At 43.4% G+C, this 16968-nt stretch overlaps 1 protein-coding gene across 3 annotated transcripts in view; it reads right to left on the bottom strand.

Annotated features, from left to right (window-relative positions):
* Positions 1 to 16968, bottom strand: part of SIN3A (SIN3 transcription regulator family member A) — a 71142-nt gene that overhangs the window by 24439 nt on the left and 29735 nt on the right. For all 3 annotated transcript variants that reach the window (XM_077745412.1, XM_077745400.1, XM_077745409.1), the window contains exons 6-15: positions 15775 to 16026; positions 14498 to 14650; positions 14199 to 14357; positions 12356 to 12445; positions 9192 to 9310; positions 8432 to 8642; positions 8024 to 8140; positions 5008 to 5246; positions 3472 to 3655; positions 1232 to 1805 (exon numbers count right to left, since the gene is read on the bottom strand). In XM_077745412.1, coding sequence (XP_077601538.1) covers positions 1232 to 1805; positions 3472 to 3655; positions 5008 to 5246; positions 8024 to 8140; positions 8432 to 8642; positions 9192 to 9310; positions 12356 to 12445; positions 14199 to 14357; positions 14498 to 14650; positions 15775 to 16026 — 2098 coding nt within the window. The remainder of the gene's footprint in view (positions 1 to 1231; positions 1806 to 3471; positions 3656 to 5007; positions 5247 to 8023; positions 8141 to 8431; positions 8643 to 9191; positions 9311 to 12355; positions 12446 to 14198; positions 14358 to 14497; positions 14651 to 15774; positions 16027 to 16968) is intronic.

The following is a 16968-nucleotide window of genomic DNA, read 5'->3' as shown; positions in this document are numbered from 1 at the left end:
GCCAGTGTGGCTCAGTTGGTTAAGTGTTGGACTTTGGCTCAGGTCACAATCTCATGGTTCATGAATTCGAGCCCCACATTGGGCTCTCTGCTGTCAGCACAGAGCCCACTTTGGATCCTCTGTCCCCCTCTCTCCCTGCCTCTCCCCCACTTGTACATTCTTCTGTCTCTCAAAAATAAACATTAAAGAAAGTCTTAAAGATAATTCATTTCACAGACTGCCTCCTTCATCAACGACACAGAAGAAAAGCTCCACGAAAAAGTTTTTGGCCTACAGCTCAAGAACAGGACAATCCTCTAGGAGCAGGCAACAGAGAATTCCATAAAGCACATGGCAGCTTCCTTAGCCCACCTTTATTTCCTTTTCCTGTGTTCTCTAACCACTCTCCTGTTCTTCCTGATCTGCTGCCTCACACCACCTCTTGACTTTCAATCTCCTTTCCATAAACTGTTTCTATGCATTAGGAATGAGCCATGAACCCCACTGGCTAAAGAGAAGTCTTGCCCAAACATCTCTGAGAAAATTCTCATCTGGCTCAAGCACGCACAACTAGGGATTTACATTCCGTCACAAAGCTAAACCGACTCTGACGCTTTAGTTCCACCCTGCCCTTTAAAATATTCTGCCACAGGGGCGCCTGGGTGGCTTAGTCGGTTAAGCGTCCGACTTTCGCTTAGGTCATGATCTCGCAGTTCGTGGGTTCGAGCCCCGTGTCGGGCTCTGTGCCGACTGCCAGCTCAGAGCCTGGAGCCTGTTTCAGTCTGTGACTCCCTCTCTCTCTGACCCTCCCCTGCTCACGCTGTCTCTCTCTCTCTCTCCTAGAAATAAATAAAAATTAAAAAAAAACAAAACAAATAAAATATTCTGCCACACACAAGAGATCTACCACTGGGGAAGCTGATGGCCACTGACAGCCCCTGCCCAGGTGTCCACAGTAGCAGCCACTAGAACGTCCATGATCCAAGCACTGCGGAAGGTGCTTTGCATACTCTCCCCAATTCTCCCAACAACTCCCCAAGGTATTAAGGAGCACCTCCATTTTACAGGTAAACAGGTCTGGGGAGGTGAAGTAAGGTCACAAGACCGAAGAGATCGGATCTGAACCCTGGTCAGGCTCTGAGGCCTGTCTGCCTGTGCTGTACGTATAAAAGAAAGCAGTCCCAAATCTAATTTGGCTCTGAGGGCCCCCAACCCCTTCCACCATCCAGAAACCAACAGTCCAAGCACTCACTAGGTTCTTTGAGACGCAACTGGATGGCAGGGCTGTCACTCTTGTCTCGCTTTATGCCCAGCACTTCCCGTTCCCACTCTCTCTCCCGGTTTTCTTCTTCAATTTGCCTTTCAGCTTGGGAACAAATCCGCAGCAGCCGCAAGCAGAGGATCTGGTGCAGTCGCATGAAGATATACCAGTTGTTATTAACATAGAAGAGGTTGTACACTTCATCCATCCCTCTTAACTTCTGAGCTGCTGTGTTACTAAACAGTAGCTTGGACTTAGGGGGACTGCCCCCAACACCATTGTGCTTCTTAGCTGCCCCTGTGGCTTCATCTACATCCATCTCTTCTTCTTCCTCTTCCTCCACATCTGAGAGATCACCTCTCTGAGCAAAAAGCAGATCTGGAATGAAATGATGCATGATTTGCTTGATTTTATACTTGTCCTCCTTCTGAATGCCTGTCTGCCTCTTCACGTGGTGGATAATCAAAGCAGCGGCATCTTCCAGGATCTGTTTGTCTTCATAGGCAAGCGAGAGGTGTGGGCCAACAGGTACACCAGCATTTTCTTCGGTAGCCTGCTCCTGCCTCTGACAGTAGAGAGATGCAAAGCATTACGCGATATGTCTACAATCAACAGACCTATGAGACTATGCCAACGTTATCAACCACAGTGGCTATTAGTTTCCAACCGGACACTTCCAGAAACAGAAAGATAATGTGACAGATGTGGTTTGACACCAAGATACTGGTATCTTCTAAACCGTGAAGACTTACTGGGGACAATGGGACAAAACTGGGACCATCTTTTAAAATTCTGTTATTAGCGGGGCGCCTGGGTGGCTCAGTCAGTTAAGCACCTGACTTCAGCTCCAGTCATGACCTCACGGTTCGTGGGTTTGAGCCCCATGTCAGGTTCTGTGCTGACAGCTAGCTCAGAGCCTGGAGCCTGTTTCGAATTCTGTGTCTCCCTCTCTCTCTGACCCTCCCATTCATGCTGTCTCTCTCTCTCTCTCTCAGAAGTAAATAAAACATTAAAAAAAATAATAAAAAATAAAAAAATTAAATTAAAAAATTCTGTATTAGTGTTTAAAGCTATGGAGGATACAACATGAGGCCTAGGACCTGAGGTCTACAATCTGGGGTAGGAGTGTGCAAGGTGACAGATGGAATAAAACTCACAAAAGAGGGATGCTTATTTCAGAGCTCATTGGACCACTCTTTCCCTTTTCATGTATGTTCGACATTTTCATAATAAAACATTTTTTACTTATTTTTAAAAGTTTTGAAAAAATGTTTTACTTACTTCTGAGACAGAAAGACAGCGTGAGCAGGGGAGGGTCAGAGAGAGAGGGAGACACAGAATCTGAAGCAGGCTCCAGGCTCTGAGCTAGCTGTCAGCACAGAGCCCGATGCGGGGCTTGAACCCACAAACTGAGATCATGACCTGAGCCAAAGTCGGAAGCTCAACCGACTGAGCCACCCAGGCAACCCTAAAACTTTCTAAAACTCAAGATCACACAATTTTTAGGAATGTTCAATCACACTATATTTATGTTTCTATCCATCCCCCATGACTGTAAGCTCCAAGAAAGCAGGATTAATTTCTTAATCATCTCTGTATCCTGGCTCCTAGTACTATATACACTCCTGACGAGTATGCTGAGTAAACACAGATTACAAAGTGTCTCGGGATTAAGGCTCAGTGTTTCAGTTGTGGAAAGTTGAGAGGGATTATGTGAATGAAGACAAAGTACCATTTTGAGGGAGACAGACAGGAAGACAAGTGGAAGAGGGAGGTGGCAGGCATAGACTGAAGTCAGGATGGTAAACTGGGAAACCAGTAAAGCCACTTAGTCATAAAGGTGAGGCTTCGATTTGAAATGACAGAATCAGGGGGCCCCGGGGTGGCTCAGTCAGCTAAGCATCTTGCTCTTGATTTCGGCTCAGGTCATGACCTCAACAGTTGTGAGACTAAGCCCGGCACTGGGCTCCACTGGGCATGGAGCCTGCGTATAAGATTCTCTCTCTTCTTCTCCCTCTGTCCCTCCCCTCTCATACTCACTCTCAAAAATGAATGCATGAATGAATTAAATGGCAGAATCAGCAGTAAAGAAGTTTGTGACAGTTGCGAAGCAAGAATCATCATGTCTTGCAGGGTCTCACTTTCATATGACAACGTAACTTCCAGGAATCAAAGCCAAGAGGAACATAAAGATTCGGGCCCTCTCACAGACATAGAAACTTCCAGCTCACCTCATCATAGATACTCTCAATCTCGTTGAGTAAACTCTTAGACCTCAGGACCTTGGTGTCATTCTGTTTAAAGTTGATGCCTTGGTGGTCCAGAGACTTCAGGTAGTATTTCTCATTCTGCTCTCTCCACACCTTGTTAAAGCCTCTCTGGGCTTCCCGCCATTCTTCCTCTTTCATCTTCAACCTGGGGTGGGGGTGGAGGGAGTAGAAACAACCAGACATGGGAATTTGTATGTGGGAATTATAAGGGAGAAAGTTAAACTCTGGCCTTGAATCCTGGCTCTGCTCTACTAGGCTGTTTCCTTACTGGTAGAAGAGGGACAACAAGGCCTACTCTTTAAGGGTTTAAAGGAGAGATATATGCCAGGCTTACTTTATTTCAAAAGTCAGAAGACAAAATAGGTCTGTCATAATTAATGGTAACTCAGGGTATTGTTATTCAAATTGTTACATTGTTATTCAGACCAGACTCCAACTGCTACACAAGGAAATTACTCATCCAGGACTTATTTTGAAGTAGTTTGTCCCGAAGTCAAAAATCTTACCTAGAATGGTTATTTGTCAACAGCATCCCATAGAATGAGTACCCTAGAAAGGGGAGTGCTCTTCCTTGGCCAGCTAAAATAAGCTGCAGGACTCTGGCAAACATTCACTATGCTAACGTAAATGCAGAAGTGCAGAGCTGAGAACTTGCACTTGCACTGTAAGGCTCCTCTGTGCTCGGTCTGGGAATTTCTGATGGCAATAACCGATCTGAGCACTCCAGAGGAGAGGAGAAGAAAATCAAAACTGGCACTAGAGCTGAAGAATGTCTTACATCTCAAAGCCCAAAGCTCGACGCTAGGGGCAAGAAGAGGAACACCCATGGTGGCTCCTGAGGGGAGGGCTGGGGAGGCACAATGAAATGCGGGCATTTGCAACCTGGGCGGCAGACAAGAATCCCTTCCCACCGGTGCAGGTGATAATGAGAGAGGACCCAGCTGGCCAGCTGGGGTTCACACTGTGGTCCAGAGTGTCATGGACTTGAAGGAGCCCGGGGCTCAGCCCTAGCCCTGGCCTCCTCCTTGGTACCTGGTCTAGGTGAGTACAACACCCCTCTACACCTTTGGCTGAAGGCTCGTCGGGAGAAAAAAGTAAGACATTCTTGGTAAAAGTGGTGAGCTAGTAAGTCTTTAAATAAAATATCAATTTTACAAAGAGAAAGAGTGATTTTCCTTTTTAAAAAACAAAGATGTTAACAAATGGTTAGTACTGAGTGGCAGGAATGTGGGTGGTGGTTTTCTTTGTTCTTTTCTATATTTTAAAGTATGCCCTTAAACACACAGAGCATTCCACCATAGAGTTTCAAGGTCTGTTCTCCACTGCCGGTCACACAAGAGCAACACTATGCCATGCGGTACCTGATTTCAAACAGCCAGGGTTGGGGACAAATGGAGGTCTCACGGGCTAACACCAGGTCGAAAACGAGGGCTTTAATGGGACACTGAATCGGTCACGAAGCACACTAAAGCATGAAGGGCACATCCAGCCAGTTACCTTTTAAGGACAATTGGGACAGCAATGGAGGGGTTCTTCCGCAGACCGTCAATGATGTCAGCTGCTTTATCAGCATATATCCTCTGGAGTGCTTTTCGATGAATAACTTCCGATGTGCCCCCAAGGGTGTTGTCCAAGCGAAATTTGGCTTGTTCCTCGGCAGACAAGCGAGAAAGCTTCTTCTGAATTGCTTCCAGAACCCGGATTGTTGCCAGATTGGTCTCTAAAACTACATCAAGCTAAGCAAAAGACAAAGTGTGCTCAGGACCCAGAACAGAACAGTGGTCAGGAGTATGAAGTCAGGAGTCAAGCTCCTTGGATGTGGATCCTAAGTTCTGCCATCGCAGCCACACAAAATTCTATTTCCTTACCAATAAGGCAGGGACACCACCACCTACTCTCATAAGGTTGTTTTCTATATTAAACAATCCACATTAAGGGTTTAGTGCACAGTCTGGCACGTAACATCCAACAAATGATAGATAAGTGGTAGTTGTTCCTTCTAACACCATCAGTGCGCTTTGCTTAGGGCTACTGACTCCAGACCAGACGAACCTCACAGGGGACAACCTTACTGACATTTCCTTCCCCCTGAACTTTCCTGGATTTCTAAGATCGGTTACAAATGATAAAACAAAACAAAACAAACAAAATACAATCCCCAGAAGAGCATTCAAGATGATAAATCAGTCTTAGGTGTAAGGGTTTTCAGGGTAACCTGAAATATTTAAATATTTAAGAACCTTGTTCTATGTCCAGTAAGAGCAATAACTATCATTCCTTAAGGACTTTAATGCTGGGGCACCTGCGTGGCTCAATAGGTTGAGCATCCAACTTTTGCTCATGATCTAACTTTAGGTCATGATCTCGCGGTTGTGAGTTTGAGCCCCGCATCGGGCTCTGTGCTAACAGCTCGGAGCCTAGAACCTGCTTCGGATTCTGTGTTTCCCTCTCTGTCCTTATGCTCTGTCTCTCTCTCTCTCTTAAAGATAAATAAACATTTAAAAAAGGGGTGGGGGTGGTGCCTGGGTGGCTCAGTCGGGTTAAGCATCCAACTACAGCTCAGGTCTCATGGTTTGTGGGTTTCAGCCCTGCATCTGGCCCTATGCTAAAAGCCTGGAACTTTCTTCGGATTCTGTGACTCCCTCTCTCTCTGCCCTGCCCCGCTTGTGCTATCTCTCAAAAATAAATACTAAAAAATAAAAATAAAAAAGGGGGGGAGGCTTCAATATTGTATCTATGGGTAACCTCTAAATTCTAATGGAATTCCTGGAACTCACTTTGTGGCAAGGGCCTAGCCAGACCTGGGTAAGGATAGGACAGGTAACCTCTGAGCTAACTTTTTTCTAGGCTTAACTAAAGATTCTCTAAATGAGAAACAGAAAATGAAGTAAACAAGCAGTCTCAGGGCCCTATGACCAAATGTCTACAGAAGTATTCCCTAAATTTTCTAGTTTGGGGACTGTGGGAGTAATTTTGTACAAAATTTCTGGTCCCTCTTCTGATTATGGACAAATGATGAACTGAACCTCCCAGCTCCCTTGTGATAAGATAGGGCCATCTAACTAGTTTTGGCAAATGAGTGTGGGCAGGTAAGTTGAAGAAGTGTTCATTACTTCTAGGCTAGAGCATTTAAGAGTGCAAGTCCCTTCTGAGCTCTTTTCCCTCTAGTGATTGGCAATATTCAAGATGGTGGCACTTGGTCAGCCTCGTTCCCCAGAGTAAATCTGATGAGCAGGATCCCTTACTGAACATTAACGCAATATAGCATGATCAAGAAATAAAGCTGTTTTTTCAAGCCACTGAAATGTGGGGGTTATCTACACAGCAGGATTACTAATGTATCCTGAGGTATAAAGGAATGCTCCTTCAAATGAGCCTATCCTACCCAATCCTGCATCATTATGCCTTCATCATCATGCCTATAATCACAATGGGAAATGCAGATGTTGCCTTTTGCAGGCATATCATTTGAGAATAGGAACACTCAGAAAAGGATGCCAATCTCTGCTTTCTAATTCATCATGTACCCTTACTCAACACAGGTAACAGAGAAATGCTTTCTTCAGCCTGATAAAACTTTCCATGGATGTTAGCATCTGTCATGATTTCACTTTACGCAAATGGCTGAAACTCCTCATGAACACTAGGGCCAGTCACCTGCCAGTGGTTAAGCAACATGTGGCTCTTCATTCAAAACATGCCAGAAACAGCGGAATAAAGTGTGAAGAGGGATGGCTGGCAGAGCAAAATCACATGGATTTTAAAAAGAGCAAGATATCTCCTATCTATATGAATAAGCAGGGCCAGTCACTTTTATATAATAAATGCATTAACTAGGATACACATCATTTTACCTCTTTAAGGACACTGAACATTCCCTTTTTTATTGATGAGATCAGTGAACTAGACATTTTAACACTCTCAGTACTCTCACTGCTGGTACAGAGGTTCTACCAGCTCACTTGTTCACTCCAGCTCTTCCCTTCCCAACTACTTGAAAATGAAGCTCTAATTTTGCTTCTTTCACAAGAAGCCAAATCAATCAGATATAGATAGGAGAGAAGAATTCCAGCTCTCACAGGAGAGCTGCTTTGCTAATAACCATATTGATATACCTGCTAAGAATAACAATATACACTTCAAAATAAATAATTAAACCTCTTTAGGATAGCCCAGACAGCCTTAAAAGATACTATTTTAGATACACTGTAAAACACAGTAACTTTCAAAAGGCTGTTAAAAATTCAAGGGAGTATTACACAGCCATCAATGGATAACTTTAGTCAAAAAGGTTAAAGTGGCCTAGATAGGTCACAATCGCCATAAAACATTATTAATATATCTGACGAACTTGTAAAGCATGGTAAATACGACAATAAGCATTTACAACTGAAGAATACAAGCCTCGGGCTCTTTCGTCTTAAAGGCTAAGCCTCACAGACAGATATTTAAGATAGCTTAGCATTCAGAACCTCCCATTTCCCCAACCTCCAAGTGATAAAAGAGCTTATACCTCAAAGCGTTCATCTTCACAACGATAGATATGTTCTTCATACTGGGTTTTCTTGGAACTAACAAAGGTGGAGTCTTCAGACCAGGAAGGGAAGGAAACCCACGTATCATTTAAAACCTTCGAGTAGAAAAAAAAAAAAAATTGAAGGCAAAGTGTAAAAGCTTTCTGGTGATGAAGCATTCTCAATAAGACAACTCTAGGGGATGGAAGAAACCATTAACATTGCCAACTTTCATGTTTAGTAAGTTTGCACAAGATGGAAACTCTGGATATAAATATAAAACAGTTTCTTCTGAAAAAAGAGAAGGGCCTTGATTTCCTCAATGATATAAATTCCTGCTCCCTGGTATCACTCCCCCTGAAGGAAGCTGAGGTGTCAGGACTGATCCTTTCCAGGGAAAACCTTACCTCTTTACAGAGAGGAGTCCGTCCTGTACACTTGGGCTGCTGGTAACTCTTTGGAAGGGCCCGATAGCTGGAGCCCAGCCGTTTACAAGAGGCATAATCTATCTCCATGGCAATGCCCTCTGTGGCTCGTTCCTTTGGAAAGGTTTCCAGATGGACAGACTCCTTATAGCCCAGAAAGTTTTTAAACCAATTAAACAATTCAGGGAATTTCCTGAAGAATCAAAACCAAAAACTGGTGAGCAATTAGAAGCATGATGCAGTTATCCTGAGGTATGGCTATTTGGTGCTGAATCAGAACTCTGCTACCAGGGACAAATTCCAATGACAATTATTATTTCCTGCCTAAGAAGCACTGCTTCTGAGCATCTGGCTTCCCCTTTTCTTAGAGTGCTCCAAGACTAGTCAGGGTGCTGATGGAGGAGCTGCACTGAAATTAAGCAATAACCAGCTGTTCTTCTAATCAAGAAGAGCACTTTAATGTTCGCATAATTCTTAGGTTGTCAAATACAGTCAAGATTCTAGAACCCTGGAAGAGACTGGTCTCTACAAACATCCAACATTGGTCAAGAGATCAAGAGACCCCTAGTCTTGGCCGACGTTCTATTTTTCCATCTCTAGAGTTAAACTAGAAGAATTCCCAAAGGACTCTTGTGACTCTGACATTTTATGAGTCAACGGACCCAATCATGATCTACTTTTGCCTACAACATACCCTCACCTCCACACCACACATCAGGGCTAAGCCCCTCTCTCCACTTACCCCAGGAAAGGAGAGACTAACTGCACAAGCTCAGCCCGAGAGATCACCTCCTGGTTAAAGATAACAAGACAGCGCAGGAAATTTTCATAGGCCTCTGCACTCCGCAGAGCCTTTCGGACCTTATGGAGACAACCAGAAGAGAAACAGTTAAATCAAGAGATCCTGAATTGCTTTTAAAAGACTGGGGAAATTGGGGGGCACCTGGGTGACTCCGGTGGTTGCACACTTGACTCTTGATCTTGGCTTAGGTCATGATACCAGGGTCATGGGATCGATAGCGCAGAGGCAGCTTGAGATTCTCTCTCTCTCTCCCCTCCCCCCGTGCCCCTCCCCTGTTCGCACGCTCTTTCTCTCTCAAATAAATATTTTAAAAAAAGGAAACTTGGTAAAATACTTATGTATGAAATAATATAATATATGGGATTTGTCTCCAAATAACCCAGGGTGGGTTAGAGCACATATGAAACAAGTACACTGGCTGGGTGGTGGGAGCTGCTGAAGCTGGGATGGGTACACAAGGAGTCATTTTACTCATCTCCTTAATTCAAATTATGTTTAACATTTTCCATAATAAAAAAATTTTTAATGAGATCCTAGAGTAAACAGTACATTTACCCACTTACATGCTTGATTCTCCAACCATATCAGAGTTACCCATGTTTTTGTTGCTTCTCCTAACAGATGGTTATGGCAAGAATTTTTGTCAACACTGTTTTTAAACTCTGGTAATCTTGAATAATGACTTTCTAAATAAGACACTCCTGTCCTCTGACCTGATCCTTTCCCTTCCTCCACTTACCATACTGAACACTTTAACATCTGAAAACCTAAAAGTGTTCAATGTACACACAGAGTAAAACCAGCCTGGCTGGATGAGCAGTTTGGAGTTTCAATTTCAAAAGTGAGTATTTAGCACTGTGGTCCTTTAGTGAGGATTGCAAACAGATCCTCAGCAAACCCAAGCAGTTTAGCAACAACCTCTTCTCCAGGTTCCTGTATACTTTTATAACGATCTGTCAGTAGACACTATATGGAATATGCATCTTCAAAGGCAAAGATGAAAGAGAACTGTATTTCTTGTACTATACACCATATTCACTTACTTTAATCTTTTTATTAGCCTTTAAACATGCACAAAAGTAGAATAGTCTAATGAACTCCATGTACCCTACCAAGCCTCAATGATATCAATATAAAATAAATTCTATTTCATTTATAACTATTTCCCCCACCACTAAATTTTAAAGCAAATTTCAGGGGTGCCTGGGTGGCTCAGTTGGTTAAGTGTCCAACTTCAGCTCAGGTCATGATCTCATGGTTTGTGAGTTCGAGTCCCACCAGGCTCTGTGCTGACAGCTCAGAGCCTAGAGCCTGAATTGGATTCTGTCTCCCTCTCTCTCTGCCCCTTCCCAGCTTGTGTCCTCTCTCTCTTCCTCTCAAAAATGAACATAAAAAATTTTTTAAGCAAATTTCAAACATTTCATCTATACAGCTAACCCTTGAACAACATGGGTTTGAACTGCGCTGGTCCATTTATACACAGATTTGGATATAGAAAGTACTGTAAATGTATTTTCCCTTCCTTATGGTTTTAATAGTTCTTTCTCTAGTTTATTATACAATACATCATACTTATAGCACACAAAGTATGTATTAATTCATGATTTATATTATCGGTAAGGGTTCTCTGGTCAACAGCAAGTTTTGGGGGAGTCACAAGTTATACTCAGATTTTCAACCCACATTGATCAAGGGTCAACTGTACACCAGTATATATCTCTAAGAAATAAGTGTTCCAAAAAAAAACAACAAAAAAATGTCATTACTCATTAAAAAATTAACTTATTCACATCCCACCCTCTACTCTTTCATTGTCATTTGCTGGTTGTGACCCGGACTTCCAAATTTCCCTCAGAAGTACCAAGTGTCCAGGAAGCCCTCAGAAATGGTTCAAGTCAGAGCTAGGGACTCAGCTGTTAGATAGGACAGCTCACATAGGCACAGCAGGCTAGAAAGATCAAGAGGCACCAATCATGGGGATGCTAAAACACCAGCCCTTTTGCAAAACCCCAAAAGTGCAAGACAGGGTAAATCTGTACCAGACCAACCCAGGCTGGTTTTTGCCAGGGAGAAATCTGACAGTTGCCAACTGCCCTGATAAATGCAGCCTGCTAATCATCAAGCTGACTCCAAGGAGGAAGTCATTACACAGGAGAGTGAAACTAACACACCACACAACACTGTTTACACCAGTAAGCACAACTCTGGCAGTTTATCAGGATCACGTGGGGAACCTTGAAAACAAATCAGAATTCCCACAAACCCTGTATCTGATACTGCAAATAAGTACCACAAGCAATTAGGTTGTAAGTCATCTTAAATCCTCAACAACTGGTAGAGACCTGGAAGTCTAGAACAGGGAGCTCCAAACATCTTTCAAGAGTAACATCATGCATCTTTCTTTTTTTTTTTTTTTTTTAATGCTTATTTACTTTTGAGAGAGACAGAGTGCATGCACTAGCAGGGGAGAAGCAGAGAGAGAGGGGGACAGAGGATCCGCAGCAGCCTCTGTGCTGACAGCAGACAGCCTGATGTGAGGCTCGAACTCAGGAACCATGAGCTGAAGCTGGACACTTAACCAACTCTGCCGCACAGGTGCCCCATGAGTAACCTCATGTATTTTTCTTTCTTTCTTTTTTAAATATTTTTTATTTATTTCTAGGAGAGAGAGACAGCGTGAGCAGGGGAGGGTCAGAGAGAGAGGGAGATACAGACTCTGAAATTGGCTCCAGGCTCTGAGCTGGCAGTCAGCACAGAACCCGACGCGGGGCTCGAACCCACGAACCGTGAGATCATGACCCAAGCGAAAGTCGGACGCTTAACCGACTAAGCCACCCAGGCGCCCCAACCTCATGTATTTTTCAAAAGCATCTTCCACCACAGAAAGTGCTGTAAACTACTTCACAAAAGGAACACAATCAATGCTACTATTTGTCTAGCTGTGCTAATGGTTCCACTAGTCCGAAAGGACCTACAGCACAGAAACTATGTTAATAAGCAGAACATCTTCATCAGCTTGACACCTCTCAAACAAATTCTTTTCGGGGACAGGGTAATTTGCTTGTGGCATTAATAACCGGTATTAAATCTAATCCAACAATCACCTTATCAAAAAATAGTGACTCGGTTCCTACACCATGCTTACTGGCGTCTGCCAGAGAAGAATCCTTTAGGTTGAGCAGTTTAGGTTTCTTCTGCAAAAAAAGAAAAAAAACAAACATGTAAGATTCAAGGAGCAGAGTTCTTGGAGTCTGATCTTCATGTGTGTTCAATGGGTCCATCACTGACCACTGTTAATTAATAATTTGCAACAAAGGAGAGAATTCAAATCACTCCCTCACTTTATGTCCTAAGAGATTTCCACCTATCTTCTCTATCTCAGTTTGTCAGGTTTTCTCCCCCCAGAGGTTCACAGGTTCACTACCTCCCAAACAATCTCTCTACAAATGGTCTCAGCATTACTGTGGTAACAGCATATCCTGACTCTTTCCATTAGCCAAAACTAACTTTATCTGAAATCTAGAGCCACGACCTCCTCTCCCTAGCTGTGGAGGCAGAGTTAGAGCACACTGCCAGAACGGGATAGAAATCAATCTTTAGCCTTTAATTACAGTTCAGTTTAAAAACTCATGAAAAAAGCACAGTTTATTTTCCTAAGAGAAGGGATGACCATCTTGTCAGCAATACCCATTTGGACCAATTTAACACTGCTTCTTCGAAAGCTATGAACAGGCCATGACATAACTGTCGAGCAAGAATTCACTTTTAAAAAGCCGTCTGTCAACTCCCTGTGGAGAAATGTACAAACTGGGAGAAGAGGCACATTTACCTTGACCACCACAGAGTACACTCTCTGAAGGGCCAAAGCCTCTGCTCCTTACACTGCCTAGGGAGAAAATAGCCCCCTTTCTAGCATTTCCACCTGAGGGTAATCGAGTGTGGGAGGAGACCAATGCAAGAGTGGGGCTTAACTGCCGACTTAATTCTTGTTACCTATATAACCAATACTCTTTCCTCAAGTTAATGTAAACTGTTACTACATTCAACTTGCTTTCCAAAGGAAAAGCCATTACAAGCACTAAAAAACAGTCCTTTAAAAGTGTGAGCAATACCTAACGTGTCACTCTTTGTAGTCATCTGCTTATTCACCAGTCACTTCCTCCTGTTCAAAATTCCACTAGCTTTTTACTCTTAAGATTCTGTAGACAAGGCCATCTCTTCCACATTACATACTGCTTTAGAAATCACTGAAGTGACATCCAGCACATCTACCTAGCTCTCCCCCTAGCATAGCAGCACTACATCCGAGAGGAAGGGAGCAGGCTTAGCTCTCTGCAGGCAGACCATCAGTGTTTACTGTAACCAGAAGCATTGTGTGACAGGTCACTACAGAAGTTTAAGCTCTCCCTCTGCTACAGCCCAAAGGTCCTGCCTTGGAGGTTAGGATGATACAGATGAGATCTGGCAACCCAACAAAGAATCCTGAGCAGGCTGGGCCTCTCGAGCAAAGAGATCTCACAGAGTACAGACACTCTACTCACAGGAGGACTTAGAGATCACTGGCTTAAGTCATGAAACAATGATAAGCTTAATAACCATCCTTCTCAGTACAAGGCAGGCTGAAGATCAAATGAGAAGAAGGGAGAAATCAGTAGGTCTCAGAAACCTCTGGCAGCAAACAAAGAGAGACATGAGGGCGAACAGCGAAGAGAGAAAATACAGAGAAAATACTAAAAACTCAAAAAGTACAGTAATCTGTGCAACATTCTTTTGCACAGCCAGATAAGCAGCTTTGCATCGCGTTTCTGTGACATACACCAACTCACCCGAGTTTCCAGGATCCGACTTTGAACACGCTTAGGGTAAGAACACACGAACGACCCAAGAATACTTATTCGCTAAAACTGCTCCCAGGAGTCACAACGCGCAGGCGCCACCCTTTCTCACCTTCACCGGAGGGGTGGTTCCCGTCCCAGAGTGCCTGCGGATCTGGCAGCCGTTCTGGTTGGGCCTCTGTGGCTTGTTGTTCAGCTGGGGCTTTTTCACGGTGCCTCCATGGTCATTTCTCACAGAATCAACCTTCTCAGCTGTGGTTTTGCTTAAAAGCTAATTAAGACAGATGAAAGAGATTAATTCTCTTACCAAAGCAAGTATATCATTTAGAAAAAGTCCCCTCCTGTTTCCAGCTTCCTAACTTCTTTAAGATGATAATCCTAAAACTACAGTTCTTTCTAAATAAAACTTACCACAGAGCTGTTGGCGTCTGGTAGGAACTGTCCAAACTCTGACAACAGATCTTCCTGATTTTTAAAAAGACGAGCCACCTGGGCATACACCTCCTGCTCGGTCAATGCTGGGGTGTAGTTTCCTCCAGCTTCCTTGGCATTTCGCTGCTCTTTCTGATAGGAAATTGCAAATGGGAAGATACCATATGAGAGGGCCACTGTTTTGAATGACTCCCTTTTGCACACTTTCTGTGATGTCTGACAGGAGCTCTGTAGGTTATCTATCTACTTGGGCTGTAAGGAAAAAAAAAAATCTATGTTCTCAGCACCTGTTTTAACTGCAAGCTTTTAAGAAATGAGTAGAAGATGGTGGATGACAATTTTTTTTAAAAGTACGACGGGGCGGGGTGCCTGGGTAGCTCAGTCAGTTAAGTGTCCGACTTGATTTCAGCTCAGGTCTGATCTCATGGTTCTTAAGTTTGAGCCCTGCATCGAGGTCTGTGCTGACAGTGGGGAGCCCACTTGGGATTCTCTCTCTCTCCCTCTCTCTGCCCTCCCCACCTCCATCTATCTCAAAGCAAATAAACAGACTTAGAAACAACAACAAAATCTAGGATGGGTACCTGGCTGGCTAGATCCAAAAAGCCTCCGACTCTTGATCTTGGGATCATGACTTTGAGCCCCACGCTGAGTGTAGAGATTATTTAAATAAATAAACAAACTTAGGGGGCTCCTGGGTGGCTCAGTCAGTTAAACGTCTGACTTCGGCTCAGGTCATGATCTCACGGTTTGTGGGTTCAAGCCCCACGTCGGGCTCTGCGCTAACAGCGAACTCAGAGCCTGGAGTCTGTCTTCAGATTCTGTATCTCCCTCTCTCTCTGACCCTCCCCTGCTCACGCTGTCTCTCTCTGACTCTCAAAAATAAATAAAAAATATTTAAAATAAACAAACTTAAAAAAACAAAACTAGGACAGTATATGTGAACGCTCAGGGGACCACTACAACCAATAAAACACAAAACCTTTGAGAAATGTCTCCTTCCTGTACTGCACATGAACTATACTGTATGAACATCCCCTAACTGCCCAGATAATAAGGATCCACTTCACAGAGCAGTAACTTAAAAATCCTGCCTAGCTGGCAATTAATGTCAGGCAAATCAAGTTGACTTTGTAAATACACATCATGGTTTCTAATCTGTTAACTTCCAGTAATAATCAGGGGACATAATAATGGTTACTCAAGTTCTTCTCAGCATGTGACCTGACTAAGACAGGCTGAGAGAGCAACGCTCATACCTGATATGTGTGCAAAATCTCCAGGAACGCTTTGTAGATGTCTGGTTGGCCCTGGAACCTGTTCTTGATCTTGTTAACATAGTTGATGGCATGATTAAACTCCACAGGCTGATTGTTCTGCAACGATGGGGCCGTTCCCAACGAGATTGTCACTGGTGTGTGAGGCTGGACAGGTGGAGAACGCGGGGATGCATATGGTGGGAGAGGGGGAGTCTGCTGACTGGCTGGAGTATGTGCTTGTAGTTGGGAAGGCTAAAAAGAAGAGAGTCATTATTCTCCTCAGGAACATAGTTGGTCTGACATAGGAAAGAAAGGTCAAACTAAAGAGAAACAAAGTGTCTAATCAACATGTCCTTTATTCACTCTGGCCAGGCCATTTAGCCCAACTCAAATCACACTGGGCAGGAGTGGGGAGTGTAGAGAGTTCACACATTCTAATACAGATACTTCAGTCTCAAATTTTCTAAATGCAACCGTAAAAATGGCTACATTTCCATTACAAGGGAGAATTTTTTCTAATGCAATGTTTAAGCTCACTCAACAGGTACAAACAGAATAGGGGGAAAAAAAAAAATCCGAACTCACTCTCCATAAATCTTTAATGTCAAAAGACAACTGCTGCAGAAACTCTACATAAAAACCTTCCAAACCACCTCTGTCCAGTAGAACTGAGATGATGGAAACATTATTTGCACTGTCCAGTACAAAAGCCACTAAGCCACGAGGCTACTGAGCACTTGAAATGTAGCTAGTACAACTGAGAAACTGAATTTATTTTAAATTTTAGTTTAAATGTAAACACAGTCATATGTGACTAGTGGCTACTAATCAGACAGTATAGATCCAGACCAAGAACAGACCCCACCATCATCACCACCATCAATAGGTCTTCTGCTTAGCCTGTCATGATCTTACCTGATAAATGGAGTGACTTTTAGAAATGATGACCATAAGGACAGTTGCATAATCTGATCATGGGCTGACCATTTCTGCCTGTGCTGTCAAAGTACTACTGTACAAATCAAGTTGCTATCTGTTGGGATGCTCATGGGTTCACTATGTGGGACAAAAAGAGCCCTTGTAGGTTGCTGATGTGTTGATTTAAACAGATTATCAAAATGTGTGGAAGGTAAATGTGAACCATCTTATAGGGATGTGACTACAGCATCTTCTGTAATGAAATCACTGCAACTG

Source organism: Crocuta crocuta, unplaced genomic scaffold, assembly GCF_008692635.1.
Source record: "Crocuta crocuta isolate KB4526 unplaced genomic scaffold, BGI_CrCroc_1.0 scaffold130, whole genome shotgun sequence".
In the NCBI taxonomy this organism is placed as follows: domain Eukaryota; kingdom Metazoa; phylum Chordata; class Mammalia; order Carnivora; family Hyaenidae; genus Crocuta; species Crocuta crocuta.
The sequence above is the reverse complement of the archived record's forward strand: the minus strand, read 5'-3'. Positions and strand labels throughout refer to the sequence as shown.